The following is a 21,190-nucleotide window of genomic DNA, read 5'->3' on the forward strand; positions in this document are numbered from 1 at the left end:
CCTTGCTTAACACATAGTACATGTTCAGTATCTGTTAGTAATTATTATTCATATTACTATGCACCAGATCTTATGTGGGAGCCAGGAATACAGAGATTATAAATAAAGTTTCTGCAGTCAAGGAACTTACTGTGGCAGAACCAGTATGCAGACCATTTCAGTATGCTTTATGTACAGCAATAGACACATGCACAGGAGGGACACTTAACAGTCTGCCTCTATTACATTAAAAATAGTGCTCTCTAGGAAGAAGTTTGGTACAATGGAAAGTGTGCATTCTGGAGTCAGATCAGCTTGGGTTTGAATCTTGTATATACTTACTCAGTATGCAACTTTAGGGGAAGCCAACCTCTCGCAGCCTTAGTTTTTCCATTTCTAAAATAGGGTGAAGTTTCTGACTTCTAACTTTTGGAAATACCCTCCCTATTTGGGTGCCCTGCGGTCTAAGGTGCTCCTAAGAGAGAAAGCAGGGATTTTTTTTTTAAAGAGATGAACTTAGATTCAGATTCTAGCTATATGTCATTTAACCTTTCTGTGTCTATTTCCACTTGTAAGTTTTTTTTAAAAATTATTATTATTATTTTATATTTATTTATTTATTGGCTGCTTTGGGTCTTCGTTGCTGTGCGCGGGCTTTCTCTAGTTGCGGCGAGCGGGTCTACTCTTCATTGTGGTGCGTGGGCTTCTAATTGCGGTGGCTTCTCGTTGTGGAGCACAGGCTTTAGGCATGCAGGCTTCAGTAGTTGTGGCACGCAGGTTCTAGAGTGCAGGCTCAGTAGTTGTGGCTCACGGGCTCAGTTGCTCTGCGGCATGTGGGATCTTCCCAGACCAGGGCTCGAACCCGGGTCCCCTGCATTGGCAGGCGGATTCTTAACCACTGCACCACCAGGGAAGTCCCTCCACTTGCAAGTTTTTTCATCCATATCTACCTTGTCCATGGTTGTTCTGATGATGAGATAATGTATGTAGAGCACATGTGGTATATAGATAGTGTATGTAAAGCACATATGGTGCTGAGCAATATATAATAGCTTTATTATCTTTCTAACAAAGTTCTCCTGTTATTGTTTAAAGTAAAAACTTAAATAATATAAACCATGTTAATTTCAGTATTCTTTTAAAGAACCTCAGGCCATAGTTTCATGCAAGGAGTCAAAAAAGACTGGACATTTGAATGAACGCATGGATAATGCTGCCTGTGTTTACAGGAATAATCAAGTTCTAGGGTAGGAGAGACTTTTCTTTTTAAGGCTATTTTGTTCAGCCTCATAATCTTAAATTTCAACAAACTATAAAATTCAGTTACTAACCTTCCTGATTTCTAACCAAATACAGGTCAGCTTCTGTTGCATGATGTGTTCTTCTCTTCTTCCCTCCTAGGTCTTTCAGAGCCTTGAAGACCACCATTTGGAAGTGGTGGCTTTTTTCAGGGAAAATGGCTTCCATGGCCTTCTTGCCCATGACTCCGAGTATGCTCTCTACAATATTCCCTCTTACTATAGTTCCCATGCTCTGAAGCTGAGCTGGAATGGGAAGAACCTTACTACCAACCAGTTCCTGATGCAGGAGGTGGCCAAGCAGCTGGGCCTGAAGCGGATGAATTTTCCCATATTTGCTGCATTGCTAGGTAGGTGGTCCAAAGAACAGACTCCAGTGATTGTTAAAGTTTCCTCTTGCAGTGTTAAGAGATGAAGATTAGAGTGATTTAGGTTATCATTGTTGGATTTATCTTCTGAAAGTCTGCATGCCGAACACTGTGCTTTTGGGCTTCTTAAACTCAGCATGTTTGTCTTATAAATTAATACAGGATATTCCAGAACATTATTTTGGTTCCTATAAAACTTTTTCTTTTGTTACATTCTATAAGTATTTTATGCAGAGTACCATCTTAGGCCAAAATATCTTACTAGCCCTAGACAACTTTGGTTTCCTACTCAGAGCATTAGCATTTCTTACCCACTGTCTAAATTTAGGTCAAGAACACAAATCATTCTGTATCTTTTTCTTTTTTTTTCTGTTGTGCTAACATTTTATTATGAAAATTCCCAAAAGTACAGCAAAATTGCAAGAATTTTGCTATGAAAATCCTATATCTACCACCTCTATTCTGCCATTAACATTTTACTATACTTGCTTTATCATATATCTGTCCATTCTATCCATCATCAATCTTTCTTTTAAAGGAGTATTTCAAAGTAAATTGCAGAGTGTTGATTATGTTTCGAGTTGGTTTTCCAAGTACTGACAGCATGAAGGTTAATATCTTGTCTCAGGTGTGACCTCTGTTTATAATCCCAAAGGATTTGAGCTTGGATAATCTAGTGGAGTCAGCACAAGTTTTGGAATTAGGCCTTGGACAAATCACTGAAGTTACACCTTCCTGGTTTCAGTTTCCTCATCTGTGAAATGGAATAATAATACTTCACAGTGCTATTGATAAGGTTAAATGAAATAAGATATATAAAATACCCAGCACTTAGTAGGCAGTGAGTAATTGGTGGCTGTTATTATAAAAGGCAGCATGACTGGGTGATAGAAAATAGCATGGACTTTGGAGTCAAACATTCCTAGCTTCTTATCCTGGTGTGGGCACTTATTAGATGTGGCCCCTTGGGCAAAGTCACCAGACTTGCTCAAACCTCAGTTTCCTTATCTATAAACTGGAGGTAATAATATTTACACAGTTATTATAAAGATGATATACATAATGCATGTGAAACATAGTAGGTAATCAAACATAGTTACTGTAGTTGTTACATTAAGAATATAGACCTATGTGAATTATTTGATTGTTTTCTCTCCCAGAAGTCCTTTCATGGCCTGGAGGTTCTAAGAAAACATTTGTACAGTCAATAAATGACAAATATACTTTATAGGTAACCACATTCTCCCAGATGAGGACCTGGCCGCTTTTCACTGGAGCCTCTTGGGACCAGAACATCCCCTTGCATCACTTAAGGTAACGTGACCCATTTCCTGCCTGTACATCAGGTTTTGATTGGAGTTTTGGTAGAATAAATATCTTTCATTAGGCTTAAAATATTTCAGACACTTATAGACAAAAACTTTATAATTATGATCAATACCCTTAAAAAGGAAAAACTCAGTTTTCCACCTAATGTGTAGGGAAAAATCCAGTTATTCCCTCCTATGTCTTTCTTTCCTGTGTTTCTCCTTTACTCCCATACTACTACCGCACTCACACAGAACACTTCACTTCTGACACTTCTGGTCACTAAACATGTGGGGGTTTTTCCCTGCACAAAACAGTTTTCTGTGACACCACTGGGTGTCCTACAATTTAACTCAATTCTAACACCAACTACCTGAAGATAGTGTCAGATCACACAAGTTAAGGACTCAGTTCCACAAGACTTCCCCCCCACTTCAGACACCATTCACAAGCCCAGGTTATCACCTGTGCTTCCGACCAACCAACTAACTATAGATTAGAGGTTCCAGTGACCCCCTTCCCAGGTTCAATTAATTTGTTAAAGCACCTCATAGAACTCAGGGAAATACTTACTTACATATATCACTTTATTAAAGGATATGATAAAAGGATGGAGATGAACAACTAGATGAAGAGATACATAGGGTGAGGTGTGGGAGGATCCCAAGCACAGGAGCCTATGTCCCCATGGAGTTGGGGTACATCACCCTCCCGGTACATGGATGTGTTCACCAACCTGGAAGCTCTCCAAAACCTGTACTTTTGGGATTTTATGGAGGCTTTATCATGTAGGCATGATTGATCATTAACTCCATTTTTAGCCCTTCTCCCTTCTCTAGACAATGGGGGTGGGGCTGAAAATTCCAAGCTTCTAATCATGGCTTGGTCTTACCAGTGACCAGCCCTCATCCAGGAGCCCACCCAGAGTCACCTCATTAGAGGAAGAGATGCTCCTAGTGCTCTTACCACTTAGGAAATTACAAGGGTTTTAGGTGCTCTATGCCAGGAACTGGGGTCAGAGAACAATGTATATTTTCTATTATCTCACACCCTTATTATCTTAAGGATTCATACGAACCTATGAAGAAAAATACTAATACCCCAATAAATGAAGTAATGAGCAAAGGACAGAAGCAGACAATTCACAAAAGAGGAACTAGAGTGGCCAATAATATGAGTGGGTGTTAAACCTCACTGGTGATCAGAGATGCAAATTAAATGAGCAGTGTGATCTTTTTTTTTAACCTAAGGGTTTAGCAAATATTGAAAAATTAGTCTACCCGCTCCTACTGAGGCTGTGTTGAGACTGGTGCTCTCATACATTTCTGGAGGTAGTGTAAGCTTTTGGTGGTATTATATTTCCCTAGTTCTTTCAGTCTCCTAGACTATTTCACACCTTTTCCTCTCTCCTTAAGCCTCTAATGCTCCCTCCTCCCTGCTCACTCTCAGCTCATAACTTGGCTTCCTGTTTCACTGAGAAAATTGAAGCAATGGGAAGAGAACTTAACCAGTTCCCACCCTTTCATCTTCTCACCTGCATGCTTTGCCCGCCTCAGATGACCTGTCCATGTTCCTGCCTAAGGCCAACCCCTCTACTCTTATGCTGGATCCATCCCCCATTGCTAACTTCTTTTTTTTAATATAAATTTATTTATTTATTTTTGGGTCTTCGTTACTGTGCATGGGCTTTCTCTAGTTGCGGCAAGCGGAGGCTACTCTTCGTTGTGGTGCGCAGGCTTCTCATTGCGGTGGCTTCTCTTGTTGCGGAGCATGGGCTCTAGGCACGTGGGCTTCAGTAGCTGTGGCACACAGGCTCAGTAGTTGTGGCTCGTGGACTGTAGAGCACAGGCTCAGTAGTTGTGGCGCACGGACTTAGTTGCTCTGCGGCATGTGTGATCTTCCCGGACCAGGGCTTGAACCCGTGTCCCCTGCATTGACAGGTGGATTCTTAACCACTGCACCACCAGGGAAGTCCCCCCCATTGATAACTTAAGGGCATCACTTCAGCAGTTCTCCCCTCTTTCTCCCACATCATCAGTTTCCCTCTGTTATTGGCTCTTTCCCATCAGATGCATAAGCATGCAGCCATCTTAAAAAATAAAACAAAACCTGCCCTTGACTTCACTCCCTCCACCCAAGCTACTGCTCCATATTTCTTCTTCCCTTATAGAAGACTCTTCTAGAGAGTTGTCAAGGCTTGAGCTGTTTACTATCCCCTTCCCATGTTCTGTCTTCAATTTGCTTTGCTGAAATTGCTCTCAACAAATTCACCATGACCATGATGTTAATAAATCCAATGGCCAGGTCTCAGTTTTCATCTTACTTGACCAGTCAGCAGCATATGACCCAGTTGCTCACTCTCTCTTTCTTAGAACATGTTCTTCACTTGGCTTTAAGGACACCACTCTCTTGTAGTTTCCTACCTACTTCACTGGCTGCTGCTTCTGTCTCCTTTGCTGCTTCCTTGTCTTGTCTATTCCTTAACTTTGGAGTGTCCCAGAGTTCTATCCTCAGTCCCTTCTCTTTTCTATCCACACGTGCTGCCTTGGTGATTGATCTCATCTAGTCTCGTGACTTTAAATACCATCTGTCCATTGATGAGTCCTAAATGTATGTCTCCAGCTTTGACCTCCCCTTTGAACTCCAGCTTCTAATATCTAATGGCCTACTAAATATCTCAAAGAAACATGTCCAAATGGAAACTCCTGATCTTTCCTCTAAACCTCTTCCTTCCACAGCCTTCACTAATTTTCATTAATGGCAACCTTATCCTTCCAGTTGCTCAGCCTAAAAGCCTTGGAGTCATCCTTGACTTCTCTCTTTCTCATGCTCCATATCTCCTCTTGTCAGCAAATACCATCAGTTCTTCCTTCAGAATATATCCACTTCTCACCATTTTCACAGCTACTACCTTGGTCAAGCCACCATTCTTGCCTGGATTATTATAACACTTTACTAACTGTTGCTCTTCTCTTGCACTCTTTCTTGCTCCGCCCCCTGGCCCCAAATCTATTCCTAATACAACAGCCAGAGTCATTTTAAAACCTGACTCCAATCATGTCACTTCTCTTTTCAAAATTCTCCAATGGCTCTTTATGTCACTCACCTAATCTTTACCATGGCCTACAAAGCCCTGTACTGTCTGGCCCTCTGGTACAGCTCTGATCTCATCTTGCCTTTTCTTTTGCTCATAGAACCTTTGCACTCACCATTCCCTCTGCTTGGAATGCATTTTCCTCCCACATAGATATTTCCTCACTCCTATAGGTTCTCTCAAATGTTCTTTTCTCAGAGTGACCTTTCCTGACACCCTGTTTAAAATTACATGCCCTGCCCCACACACAGTTGCATTCCCTACCCCCTTCTCTGCTGAGATTTTCTCCATAGCACTTATCTACATCTAGCACACTATACGTTTTACTTATTCTGTTTGTTTGACTCCCCTTACCCCATCCCAACACACCTACACTAGAATTTAAGCTCCCTTGAGGGCAGGGAGTTTTGTCTATCTTGTTCACTGCTGTATCCCTGATGCCTAGGACAGTGCCTGGCACACAGTAGGCAGTAAATATTTGTTGAAGGAAGGAATGATTATTTGGCTAAATAATTTATATAAAAAGCCTTAAAGAAGTTTATAGCCTTTTACTCAGTAATTACCATTCTAGGAAGCTTGTAATTAAATAATTGGAAGGTGGACAACAAATCATACCTACATTTCATCACAGCATTTAAAAAACCCTTATTTAAAAAAATTTCAAGCATCACAAAAGTAGAAAAAATAATATAATAATATAGTCAACCATCACTATAACATCTTCCAGATCCAACAGTTATTAAGATGTGGCCACACTTGCTGGGTTATTTTGTTGTTGTTGCTGTTGCTAATGTATTTTAAAACAAATGCCAGAGCTTAAGTCATTTCACTCTCACGTTCTTTGATATGCATCTCTAAAACATATGGATATTTTCTTACATAAGCACAATGCCATTATTACTCCTAACAAAATTAATGATAATTTCTTGGTATCATCTTAATAACTAGTCCATTTTTAGATTTTCCTGATTGTCTCACAAAGGCCTTTTTGTGGTTAGTTCAAATCAGGATCCAAACATGGTCCACACATTACAACATTACCTTTAATAGCAAAAATTTGGAGGCGGCCAAAATGTATCATGAAAGAAAACTGATTAATTATGGCAGTGTCATAAAACAGTGGTTATCTTTGTAGTGGGATAATTGCTGCTATGGTTTTGTCTTTCTTTATACTTTTCAATCTTGGTTCCAAGTGTTCTGTACTGAAAATTAGAGGGAAGACTAAAAAGATTTTAACTGTCTCTCAGTGAATTAACTGAATTTGAATTCTGTATCTCACCCCTGTCTCACCCTTTTTCTTAGTGACCCATCTTTGATATCAGTGTGCCTGGCTTATCTTCCTTCTTCTAGGTCAGAGCTCATCAGCTGGTTCTTCCTCCCTGTGATGTGGTAATCAAGGCTGTTTCTGAGTATGTTAGTTCCATCAAAGACCCCTCAAACCTGGATGTGGTTGGGAAGGATGTTTTCAAACAGTCTCAGGTGAGCTAGCCTCTCCCTTCCTAAAAATGGCCAGTTTTCTTACCTTCACAAATACCACCAACAGATCTGATCTTTTTTGTGTTGCCTACCTCCTCTCCTCCTAGCTGCTTATCTTCTCTCTGCTTATAGACTGGAGCCTCAAAGTTTCTTTTAGAAAACATCACTAGGCCTGGATTTAAAGGATTCTTTACCTTTTTTCCACTGATTATTAAAGTTATATAAGCTCATCCTAGAAGATTTAGAAAATGTCACTTATGATCTCATTAACCAGAAACAACTTGCTATAGTTATCACTCTGGCATATATCCTTCCCTTTTTTCTTTTTTTGTTTCAGTGTATATTTTAATGTGAAGGAGGTCTTGCTTATTGAAGGATAATGGATACTGAAAAAGACTACTTAAGTAGGTCCATTTAAAACAAGAATCAATGTTTCATCGTTAATAGTGAAAAAGGGGCTCAACTGGGATTTTGTCTTGTGAAATGAAACTAAAAGTTAGGAAAATAAGTTAGCTTTATTTTTTTAAATTTCATCTATATTTACACTCTGGGTTTTTCAGTTTTATTTTTTAAATTAACATACAATAAAACTCACTTTTGCATCTGTGTGTAGGTAGTTACACAAATTTTTAACACATGTATAGATTTATGTAGCCAACATCACAATCAGGATCAGAACAGTTGAACCACCCCCAAAATTTCTCATGCTTTCCCTTTGCAGTCACATCCAAACTCATCCCTAATCCATGGAAACTACCAGTCTATTCTCTGTCATAGTTATATCTTAGAGAATAGCATGTAAACGAAATCATAGAGTATGTAATCTTTTGAGAATGGCATTTTGCATTCAACATAACGCCTTTGAGATTGTTCTAAATTGTTGCATGTTGCGTGTATGGATAATTCATTCCTTTTTATTGCCAAGTAGTATACATTGTGTGGCTATACCACAGTTTGTTTATGCATTCACCCTTAGAGGATATTTGAGTTGTTTCCAATTTTTGGTGGTTTGAATAGAGCTTCTATAAACATTTCTGTACAGGTTTTTGTATGAACATAAGTTTTCATTTCCCTACTGTAAATACCTAGCAATGGGATTTCTGGGTCGTATGGTAAGTATATGTTTAACTGTAACTTCATAAGACTCTGCCAAACCGTTTTCCAGAGTGGCTATTCCATTCCTTACCAGCACTTGTTATTGTTGGTATTGTTATTGTTACTATTAGTCATTCTAACAGCTATGTAGTGGTAGTTCATCATAATTTTAATTTGCATTTCTCAAATGACTAATGACGAACATTTTTTTTCTTGTGCTTATTTACCATCCATATATCCTTTCTGGTGAATGGTCTGTTCATGAACAGTCTTTTGCCCATTTTTTACCTTGGTTGTTTGATTACTCACTGTTGAGTTTCGAGAGTTCTTTATATATTCTGCATACTAGACCTTTGTCAGATATCTGGTTTGCAAATATTTTCCCCCAGTCTGTAGTTTGTCTTTACATTCTTTTAACAGTGTCTTTTGCAAAGCAAAAGTTTTCAATTTTTATTAATTTATAACTTTTATGGATCATGCTTTTGGTGTCATGTCTAAGAACTCTTTGCCTAACTGCAGGCACAATAATATTGTCCTGTTTTCTTCTAAGAATTATATAGTTTTACATTTTACATTTAGAACAAATCATCCATTTTGAGTTCATATTTTTAGAAGTGTGAGGTGTTTTGTTTTGTTTTTGCATATGAATGTTCAATTGTTTCAACAAAGTTTGGTGAAAAGACTCTTCTTTCTCCATTGAATTGCCTTTGTCAAAAATCAGTTGTCTGTATTTGTGTGGATGTATTTCTGGACTGTATTCTTTTCAGTTGTCCTATGTATCTATCTCTTTTGAAATAGCACACTGTTTTGAATCCTGTAGCTCTATGGTAAGACTTAAGATTGGGTGGTGATTCCTCTAATTTTATTCTTCTTTTTCAAAATTATTTTGTCTATTTAAGTTCATTTTTCTTTCCATATACATTTTAGAATAATATTGTCTATATCTACAAAAAATCCTGGTGGGTTTTAATTGGAATTCCTTTAAATATATACATGAATTTGGTGAGTCTTCAAATCCATGAATATGATATACCTCTGCATTTATTTATTTGTCTTTGATTTAGTTCGTCAGTGCTTTATAGTTTTCAGCTTATGTCTTATACATTGTTTTATATTTATACTTAAGTATTTCATATTGCAGGCACCTATTATAAAGGATATTGTTTTGTTTATTTCAGTTTCTAATTGTTTGTTGCTAGTATATAGAAATATGATTGATTTTTGTTTGTTGACCTTGTATGCTGAAACCTTTCTAAACTCACTAGGAGCTTTTTGGTAGGTTTCTTGGTATTTTCTGTATAGGTGATCATGTTGTCAGTGAATAGGGACAATTTTAGTACTTTCTTTTCCAGTCTGTATGCCCTTTTTTTTCCTTGACTTACTGCACTATCTAGGATTTCTAAACAGTGTTGAATAGGACTACTGAGAGAGGATATCCTTGTCTTGTTCCTGATATTTGGGGAAAGCATTCAGTCAGCATTAAGTATAATGATAGGTTTTGTAGATGCATGTTATTAGGTTGAGGAAGATCTCTTCTATTCCTAGTTTACTGAAAGTTCTTATCATTAATGGATGCTGTATTTTGTCAAATGTATTTTTGTATGTCTATTGATAGGATCATGTGCTTTTTCTTCTTTAGTCCATTGATTTTTGAATATTGAGCCATCCTTGCATTCCCAAGATATGGCAAAAATGTTTTATTCTTTTTTTACATTGTTGGATATAAATTACTAGTATTTCATTGAGTATTTTTATATGTATTTTCATGAGGAATATTGGACTGTAGTTTTTATGTGTGTGTGTTTTCTTTGTTTGATTTTGATATCAGGGTAATGCAGGACTCATAAAATGTATTGGCAAGTATTCCTTCCTCTTCCATTTTTTGGAAGAGATTGTGTAGAATTGGTGTTTTTCTTCTTTAATTGTTTGGTAGAATTTTCCAGTGATGTATCAGGCATGGATTTCTTTGAATTTATCTTGTTTAGGGTTTGCTGAGCATCTTTAATTTCTAAGTATATCTTTCACTAAATTTGAGAAGTTTTCAGCTATTATTATTCAAACAGATTTTCTGTTCCACATTCTCCTTTCCTCCTGTGACTACAATGGCAATAACCTTTTGTTATTACCCCATAGTAATTACCCATAGTACCCCATAGTATTACCCCAATGGCAATAACCTTTTGTTATTACAATAACCTTTTGTTATTACCCCATAGATACTTGAGACTCTGTTTTTTAAAAAATTATTTTCCTCTCTGTTTTTCACACTGGATAATTTCTATGGATTCATCATTAACTTTGTTGATTCTTTCCTTGGCCATCTCTTTTCTTTTTCTTTAAATTTTTTTTTTATTGGAGTATAGTTGCTTTACAATGTTGTGTTAGTTTCAGGTGTACAGCAAACTGAATCAGTAATACATATACATATATCCACACTTTTTTAGATTCTTTTCCCATATAAACCATTACAGAGTATTGAGTAGAGTTCCCTGTGCTATACAGTAGGTCCTTATTAGTTATCTATTTTATATATATTAGTGTGTATATGTCAGTCCCAATCTCCTAATTTATCCCTCCCTACCTTTCACCTTTGGTAACAATAAGTTTTTCTACATCTGTGACTTGGTTTCTGTTTTTTAAATAAGTTCATTTGTACCATTTTTTTAGATTCCACATGTAAACAATATCATATGATATTTGTCTTTCTCTGTCTTACTTCACTTAGTATGATAATCTCTAGGTCCATCCATGTTGCTGCAAATGGCATTATTTCATTCTTTTTTATGGCTGAGTAATATTCCATTGAATACATGTACCACATCTTCTTTATCCATTCCTCTGCCGATGGACATTTAGGTTGCTTTCATGTCTTAGCTATTGTAAATAGTGCTGCAGTGAACATTGGGGTGCATGTATCTTTTTGAATTATGGTTTTCTCTGGATATATGCCCAGGAGTGGGATTACTGGATCATATGGTAGTTCTATTTTTAGTTTTTTAAGGAACCTCCATACTGTTCTCCATAATGGTTGTACCAATTTACATCCCCACCAACAGTGTAGGAGGGTTCCTTTTCCTCCACACCCTCTCCAGCATTTATTATTTGTAGATTTTTTGATGATGACCATTCTGACCAGTGTGAGGTGATACCTCATTGTAGTTTTGATTTGCATTTCTCTGATAATTAGTGATGTTGAGCATTTTTTAACGTGCTTTTTGGCCATCTGTATGTCTTCTTTGGAGAAATGTCTATTTAGATCTTCCACCCATTTTTTGACTGGGTTGTTTGTTTTCTGATATTGAGCTGCATGTGCTGCTTGTATTGGGTTGGCAAAAAGTTTGCTCGGGTTTTTCTGTAACATCTTACGGAAAAACCTGAGTGAACTTTTTGCCAACACAGTATACTTTGGAGATTAATCCCTTGTTGGTCGCTTCTTTTGCAAATATTTTCTCCCATTCTGTGGGTTGTTTTTTGTTTTGTTTATGGTTTCCTTTGCTGTGCAAAAGCTTTGAAGTTTCATTAGGTCCCATTTTGGTTTTTATTTTCATTACTTCAGGAGGTGGATCAAAAAAGATGGCTGCAATTTATGTCAGAGAGTGTTCTGCCTGTGTTTTCCTCTAAGAGTTTTTTAGTATCCTATCTTACATTTAGGTCTTTAATCCATTTTGAGTTTATTTTTGTGTATGGTGTTAGGGAGTGTTCTAACTTCATTCTTTTACATGTAGCTGTCCAGTTTTCCCAGCACCACTTATTGAAGTTGGTCATCTCTTTTCTGCTGTAGAACCCATCCAATGAGGTTTTTTTTTTTTTAATTCTGACTATTGTATTTTTTTTCAGGTTATTTATTTTTTTAAAAAAATTATTTATTTTATTTTTGGCTGTGTTGGGTCTTAGTTGTGGTGTGCGGGCTTCTCTCTAGTTGTGGTGTGTGGGCTCAGTAGTTGCAGCGCGTGGGCTTAGCTGCCCCACAGCATGTGTGGGATCTTAGTTCCCCAACAGGGATTGAACCCATGTCCCCTTAACCACTGGACCACCACGGAAGTCCCTGAGTTTGTTTCTTTTTGTTTTGTGTTTTAATTTTTATTTTATAGTGGAGTATAGTTTTTTTATTTTTATTTTTTTAACTCTTTATTTTATATTGGAGTAGAGGTGACTAACAATGTTGCATTAGTTTCAGGTGTACAGTAAAGTGATTCAGTTATACATATACATGTAGCTATTCTTTTTCAAATTCTTTTCCCATTTAGGTTGTTACATAACATTGAGCAGAGTTCCCTGTGTTATACAGTACGAGTATTGTATTTTAAATTCTAAAGTTTCCGTTTGGTTCTTCTTTTTTTTTTTTAACATCTTTATTGGAGTATAATTGCTTTACAATGGTGTGTTAGTTTCTGCTTTATAACAAAGTGAATCAGCTATACATATACATATGTTCCCATATCGCTTCCCTCTTGCATCTCCCTCCCTCCAACCCTCCCTATCCCACCCCTCTAGGTGGTCACAAAGCACCGAGCTGTTCTCCCTGTGCTATGCGGCTGTTTCCCACTAGCTATCTATTTTACATTTGGTAGTGTATATATGTCCATGCCACTCTCTCACTTTGTCACAGCTTACCCTTCCCCCTCCCCATATCCTCAAGTCCATTCTCTAGTAGGTCTGTGTCTTTATTCCCGTCTTACCCCTAGGTTCTTCATGACATATTTTGTTTTTTAGATTCCATATATATGTGTTAGCATACGGTATTTGTTTTTCTCTTTCTGATTTACTTCACTCTGTATGACAGACTCTAGGTCCATCCACCTCACTACAAATAACTCAATTTCGTTTCTTTTCATTTGGCTCTTCTTTATGTATTATCTTTCTTTGCTGAGATTTTCTTATGTTTTTTTAGTTTTAAATTATTTATTCTTATTTTAAACCTACTCAAAGAATGTTTTTCTCTGGGTAAAAGAGAAGCAGTGAGGATAAACACAAGCAAAATTTTGTTCTTAGCAATTACAGAATTTAAACAGTGGAATGACAGTCTTTTTCAGCGTCCTGACATTTAGGTCGAATTGATTTTGATTTTATGTCTGCTAAATATCACCTACTACGTATATATTTTTTTAAAGTAGAGTTGAGAATTAAAGTGAATAGAGAAAAAGTGTGATCTAGGAGAAAGGTCCTAAGGTCTACTTATTTTTGCTGAGATTATCTATCTTTCTGTTTCAAAAGTGTTTCTCCTACCTTCAAGCATTTTTATAAAGCTGCATAATGTCTTTGTCAGATAAGTTCAACGTGTGTGTCATCTCAGTGTAGGCATATATTGATTATTTCCATGCAATTTAAGATTTTCCTGGTTATGCCCAGGCCAAGTAAATTTGGATTGGACATTTTGAATATTATGTTTTGAGGTTCCTAGTCTTATTTCAATATAGTCGGGAATGTTGGCAGTTTTGTTTTAAGAGGCAATTGACCCATTTAAGTTCAGACCACAAGTTCTCACCATCCTACTGTGGGCCTTGGTTTCAATGTCAGTGCAGTTTTCAAAGCCTTTGCAAACCTATTTGGATCAGTCCCATGAACGCCACCCAGTTGCCAGTCTGGGACTTGGGCAGTGGTTTATCTGTTCAGTTCTCAGAGTCTGTGGTCTGCTGTTTTAAGTGTCAGATCCACACATGTGCTGCTCCCTCTTTGCAATCCCTTCAGTACTTCCCAGTTCATCGGGCCACCCTTTTTCAGCATCTAGGGCCAAGCAGCAGGAGGACAGAGAAAAAGCATTGAAGGCTCACTCCACCCTACTGAGACCACTGCTTCTCTGATCAGAGAGGAAGTTTCCTCATTCAGAGATTGAGCTTCCCGCTATTCCCCTATTGCCACTGCTGCCACCACAGGTTTGCTTCAGGCTGGCACACATGAGAACAGAAAAAAGGAAAAGAAAAATGGGGGTATTTCCATACATTTTCTTGAGTTTTCAGAGACCCTTTTCCCACTCTTCAAGCCAGAACTGGACTAGGGTTTCTCCTGGAGCTCTCTCCACATCAGTGGACGCTTCCAGATTTCAGGCTGCATTGTGTCCACACCAGGGGACATTGGAGAAAAAAGAAATGCTAAAATCACCCTTGGTTTGGTGGTACTTCGAATTCTGGTCTTCTTCCCAGAGTCTTCAAATAGTGGCTCCTGGTTTCTGTAACTACCTTCAGTGGGAACAAATTGGAGGGTACTTACCCCATCTTATCCAGAATGGAAACCTCTCTATAGATGTTTTTAAATGAATAAAAAATGAAATCAGTGTTTGATTTTGGGGGCATAAGTTTTCCTAACAAAATTTTGTGATAGCCCTGTCTAACACCCACTAGTTCACATTTAACTTTCTGGCACAATCATAAAGAGTGTTTTGTGGTTTTTTTTTATAAAAAGTATACTTGGGCTTTATTTTCCCAAAAGGCTTACATTCTGTTGATATTCAAATCATTCTCTTTTCAAGTGTCTTGCCTGCCATCATCTTTCATAATTCTCTCTTCCACCACTGATGAACACTAACTGCAACAGATCCTCATTGGTCTGTGGCTTCTACTATGATGTGAGCAGTCCTCTATCATGTCCCTTGACTATAGGAAGTCCTGACCTTTATGACAGATTTGCTCATTCACTTTGTTACTTTGCATTGCACTCTCAGCTGTTTTCATGAGATGATTAGGAAGAGAGTGACTCACAAAAAGAGAAATTGACATGTTGGGTAGGGAGAGATCCTAGTGTTAAGTAGGGGATACTGTTTAGATGGAGAATAAATTTTCCTTCCAATTTTTTATTGTGGTAAAATACACGTAAAATTTACCATCTTAACCATTATAAATATACAGTTGAGTGGTATTAATTACATTCATAATATTGTGCAACCATCACCATCATTCATCCCCATAACTCTTTTTATCTTGTAAAACTGAAACTGTACCCATTAAATGATAACTCCCCATTCTCTCCTTCCTCCCAGCCCCTGGCAACCACCATTCTGCTTTTGGCCTCTGATTTTGACTACTTTACATACTTCATATAAGTGGAATTATACAATATATATTTTTGCAACAGGCTTATTTCACTTAGCATAATGTCCTCAAGGTTCTTCCATGTTGTAGCATGTATCAGAATTTCCTTCTCTTTTAAGACTGAATAATATTCCATTGTATATAAATGTAGGAAAAGTTTTGTAAGTGCTCAATTGAGTGGTGAATATTTTTAATGTTATAGCTTTTGCTTCCCTTTGTAGCTTCATGAGTTTTGGAACTTGGATAATGACTATTCTTAATAACAAGAATCCACTTTTCACTAAACAAAACAAAACAAAATTTTTTAATAGAGACTTTGCTTCTAATTCCACCCTAAATGTTTCACAGTATTTCCTAGTCCTCTTTTTATGTATGTTTTGATGTGGTAGTCATCTCAGTGTAGTCATTTTTAGCCTGCTTTTTTCACTTAACATTATGTTTTAAGCCATTTTTCTTTGTTGTATAATTTTCACAAACATTTTTAACAGTTATAGAATTATGAGAGCTCTTTTAACAAACATACAAAAACTGCTAGGTAATAGTGTCAAAGTATGGGGTTCTACTCTGCTACTTCTGGCCTCTGTGGATCTTTAAAAGAAAAGGGCAGGACTTAATTAAATATGATCATATATAAAATACTGAATGAACTTCTGTAGATAAGGTCCCATGTTAGACAGTAGGATATAAATGTGAATAAACCATTCTTTGTCCTCAGAGAACTTGAGGTTAAATGGGGAGGTAGAAGCAAATAAATAAGTACAACAAAGAAAAAAAACACAGTAAAGTTTTCACAGAAGGAGAGATTTCATAGAATTGGTGCCTCTTTAAGGAAGAGTAAATGTTTGCCTTTCAGGGCACAGAACAGAGTGGTACACTGAGGGAAGTACACATAATTCAGTATTTCAGTGTATTGGGCCATGGATCTATACTCACTGACATATAATAGTTTATAAGACATACTGTTAAGTGCAAAAAGCAATTTGAAAAACAATATGATAAGATTCCACTTATGTGAAAAAAGCAAAACCATATTGGTGTACATATATATGTGTGCGTATAAACACAGCAAAAGTTATGACAGGACATATACCAAACTGGTAACAGTGGTCACTTTTGGGGAGGGGAGTGGGTACAGAGGTAGAGATATTAAGGAAGATTCTGTATATGGCTTGTATGTCTTAGGAGATTGTTTTTAGTTATTATTATGTGTTATTAAATATAATAGGGAAATAATAATGAATATATAAATAATGGAACCTTGATGCAATGGAATGTTATTTACATGTCATTCTGTAAGTCAGTAATTTGCAAACATTCTTTAGATTTGAAACCCTTTTTCAAACAATTATGTCCAATTTTTGAAAAAGGAGAGTGATATTTTGTTTCTAAGTGAGGCTGGAGGACCTGGAGATCTTGATATCTGTATTTGTGTGCCTGCATGCAGGCAAGTAAAGAGATCTGGAATGCTGTGTAGATCTTAGAGTGTTAACAATTACAAACTCTGAGAGATAAGATTATAACTGTTTAAATTTTTCTTTTTTATTATATCTTTTAATTTTCCTATAAAAAATAAGTGTTATAGTTAGGAGATGATTTTTTGTAGAAAATATTCAACACTGAGGCTATAGGGTGAATTGGGCACTCTCATGCACTGATGATGAGAGTATAACTTGAGACATCTGCTTTGGAAAGAGATTTAGTATCATGTGTCAAGAGTCTATGAAAATGACCATATCCTTTGACCTAGTAATTCCACTTCTAAGAATATGCCCTATGAAATAACCCAAGAAAATTATGTAAAAATATGCTCATCAGAGCATTATTTATAATGAGAAATTAGAAATGACTTTAATCTTATATTCTATTTGATGAAATATTATGAAGGTCATAAGTTATATTCAAGAGGATTTGAAAATTACATTGGAAAAAGCTTAATAAGGAAAAGCCCCTTCTCAATCAGCCCCAACCCCGCAGAGGTAAACGGTATTTTCTATCACCATAGATAAGTTTCGCTTCTACTTGAACTTTATATTTACTCTTTTGTGTGTCTCTTCTTTCATTCATTATTATGTCTGAGATTAGTCCATGTTGTTGCATATATCAGTCCTTTGTTCTTTATTACTGCACAGTTTTTTATCATATGAATATGCCATAACTTATCCACTCTTCTGTTGATATACATTTGAGTTATTTCCAGTTTGGAGCTATTAAATAAAGCTGTTGTTAGTATTCTTGTTCATATTTTTTGGTGGACATGTGTACTCATTTCTCCTGGATAAATACTTAGGAGTAGGATTGCTGTGCCATATGGCAAATATATGTTTAACATTATAAGAAACTGCCAGACTGTTTTCTCAACTCTACCAATATACATTCTTACAAGCAGTGTATTGGGATTCCAGTCACTCTATATCCTTGCCAGTGCTAGATATTTATAGTCTTTAATTTTAGCCATTCTGGTGGATATATAGTGATTTCACATTGTGGATTTTGTATATGTTTAAGAGGTTCTGGTTGTAATATTCATACCTTTTGAACCAATAATTCCACTTTGGGGACATTTTCATATGGACATAATCTGAAATCCAGAAAAACTTATACGTGCATATATGTTCTTTTCTGTGTAAGTTATAATAGCCAAATGTGAGAAATAACCTAAATGTCAGGTATTAGAGAAGTAGTTAAATAATTTATGATATATGTATAATGATAAAATATTCAGCCATTCAAAATTATCTTGTAGTGTAATGAAAGCAAGATATGAAATTGTACACAGAGTACGGTATCAACTATAGAAAAAATATGTGTATTAAAATAGACTAGCCATACTTCAACAAAAAAATGTATTTTAAAACTTAGTGGAGGGCTTCCCTGGTGGTGCAGTCGTTAAGAATCCGCCTGCCAATGCAGGGGACACGGGTTCGAGCCCTGGTCCAGGAAGATCCCACATGTTGCGGAGCAAGTAAGCCCGCGCACCACAACTACTGAGCCTGCACTCTAGAGCCAGAGAGCCACAACTACTGAGTCTGCATGCCACAACTACTGAAACCCGTGCTCCTACAGCCTGAGCTCTGCACAAGAGAAGCCACTGCAATGAGAAGCCTGCTCACTGCAACAAAGAGTAGCCCCTGTTCGCTGCAACTAGAGAAAGCCTGCACGCAGCAATGAAGACCCAACACAGCCAAAAAAAAAAAAAATTAGTGGAAGGAAGCACACCAAAATATCTTTGGGTGATGGTACTGTGTAGTTTTTTTCTCCTATCTTTATGTATTTTTTCTAATGATCATGTGACCATTTTAGAATAGCACAAAATGTAAGTAAACTTTATTTATTTATTTTTAAACTTAATTTTTTTAAGTATTCCATCTTTTATGTTCTATAATGCTCTCTCCCTACCTAAACTTTTCTGCAGCATGAAAAATTGCTCCCTTGGGTTTCTTTAAACATTTGATTTCTGCTACTGTTTTGACTCTCAAATTATAAATTGCATGACAAAGACACTCTCATGTTATTTCTTCTTCTGAACATTTGATGTTCCAACATCCAGTCCAGGACAGAAGATAAAATAGAACGATTCAAGAAAGCAGTTGAGTACTATTCAGTCACAACCAAACTCTCTTCGCTGCCAGTGGGTCCCTCCTCCTTTCTAGGTAAGGCTTCCATTTGACCCCGAGCTGCTCTGTCTATAGAGGAAACTGAGTTAGTCCCTCAGGAACTCCTGGGACAGAGTGGAATCACTTATTTGTATTGCACTCTTCTAGAAGTCATTCCTATTTGATAGACATCCTTTTGATTTCCATGTAATAAGAGAGATGACATGAAACAGGGCCCTCATTTCCTGAATTTATAGATGGGATCCAATGCTATTTCCTTAGCTTGGGCTTCTTCTGGTGCTAATCTCCGTTGTGGCCTGGTATATGTAAAATTGCCCTGTCTGTGGGATCAGGCCTGAGTTTGAATTCTACCTCTGCTATGTACTAGCTGTGTGATCTTTGCAAGTCACATCTGTATGAAATGTGGCTCAGGATACCTCCTTAATAGGGTTGTTATCAGAAGAAATAATTTATGTAAGGTTCTTGGCATGGCACATAGTAGCTCTTCAATAAATTGTTAACTTATTTATTAATAATAATTTCTCAGGTGTTTTGAGATTAGCAGAATATAACAGGGTACAGTTATTAGGATTGACTAAAGGATAGCCCTTTCTCTTTGCTTCAGGTTTTCGGAATAATCGACTTGGAAATCCTCCCATTCCACGAAATCAAATGGGCACTATCTCTGCTGGAAAGCCAATGGTAAATATCTTTTAAGAAGCTTGACACCATTTGATAGCATTAGACTTGGGTTGCTTCCCGATTTTTATAATCTGAGTTAAGGAGTTAGGGTGATTCAGTATTATCAGAATGTCAGTACTATCAGAATGTCATGTTCTCAACTTGAGGCTGGCAGACTCTGTAAAGAAAACATCCAAATCAGTAACCACTAGGGCACTGTGAAGGTAAATTAGATAATGTTGGAAGAATGGTTCTAGGAGACATAGATTTGTCCATTGTCCTGCCTCTGGAGGATTCTGTCCATACATCACTGTTAGAATTATTTCTTGTTATTCTCAGTAGGTTCTTTGTATCCAAACAGTTCCAGCTACTGGCATCATCCACTATGTCACAACTTCTGGGGAAACCATCTTGGAGCCTGGTAAAATGTTAAATAAAGAGCTTTTCTGTCTGTTTTGTCCTTTAGTTTTCTCACCACGTGCCCCAGAAAATGAAATATCCACCACCATTCCCAGTGGGACCCAACTCCTCTCTTCTCTTCTCCCCCCATGCTTTGGGGGAATCCCATGCTTTTTCTGAGGATCCTATGCTGCAGGACAGCCCCTTTGCCAGTTGGGCTGTCTCTTATGATTCCTCTGCATCCCAGTTTCCCAATTACCTGACTTCCAAAGCCTCACCTCCTTTGGGACCAGACTCTTCCCACTCCTCTTCCTCTGATGCTGATGAGCCAAATGGAGCCAGCTCTGAGTAAGTATCTGTACAGGCACCCCAGGGAACAGAATTCTGAAGCATCTGTATTCTTTTGTGGTAACCTAGGTAGGGAATGTGGGAAAGTGTATGTTCCTGGCTTTTCTCTGTGACTCTTTGCTCTTAAGTGAAGTAGGAAAATTCTCTCTATGCTTGGCTACTTCATGCTCATCTGGACCCTGTACAAGTGGTAATTTTCAGATACCCAGGCCACTGAGGTAGAAGGCAGCATAGCAGCTGGTTAGGGAAGCCCTGGTAGGGGTGTGCTATGTATCATGTCTATCATCTCTAAATTTGTGAAGGGGAGTAGGTTGAATGGAAAAAAAACTTGAAAGACTTTATAGAGTTGAGGTATTGGAACAGTTGAGTATGCAGTTGTATTGCTTGGTAACTAAGACAGGGTTCTGAGGATTAAAACAGTGAGATTTTATATAAGCTCATTTGTTCTTAGATTATTACTCCAAGCAGATTATTCCTGGGAGACAGAGCTGATTTGAGGGTTTTTTGGGTTTTTGTTTGTTTGCTT

At 37.3% G+C, this 21,190-nt stretch overlaps 1 protein-coding gene across 3 annotated transcripts in view; it reads left to right on the forward strand.

Annotated features, from left to right (window-relative positions):
• FAM120C (family with sequence similarity 120 member C) overlaps positions 1-21,190 on the forward strand; it is a 138,815-nt gene that overhangs the window by 26,129 nt on the left and 91,496 nt on the right. For all 3 annotated transcript variants that reach the window (XM_030850126.2, XM_060291811.1, XM_030850127.2), the window contains exons 2-7: positions 1,381-1,627; positions 2,877-2,959; positions 7,398-7,526; positions 19,191-19,293; positions 19,862-19,938; positions 20,384-20,664. In XM_030850126.2, coding sequence (XP_030705986.1) covers positions 1,381-1,627; positions 2,877-2,959; positions 7,398-7,526; positions 19,191-19,293; positions 19,862-19,938; positions 20,384-20,664 — 920 coding nt within the window. The remainder of the gene's footprint in view (positions 1-1,380; positions 1,628-2,876; positions 2,960-7,397; positions 7,527-19,190; positions 19,294-19,861; positions 19,939-20,383; positions 20,665-21,190) is intronic.

Source organism: Globicephala melas, chromosome X (genome assembly GCF_963455315.2).
Source record: "Globicephala melas chromosome X, mGloMel1.2, whole genome shotgun sequence".
NCBI classification, from domain to species: domain Eukaryota; kingdom Metazoa; phylum Chordata; class Mammalia; order Artiodactyla; family Delphinidae; genus Globicephala; species Globicephala melas.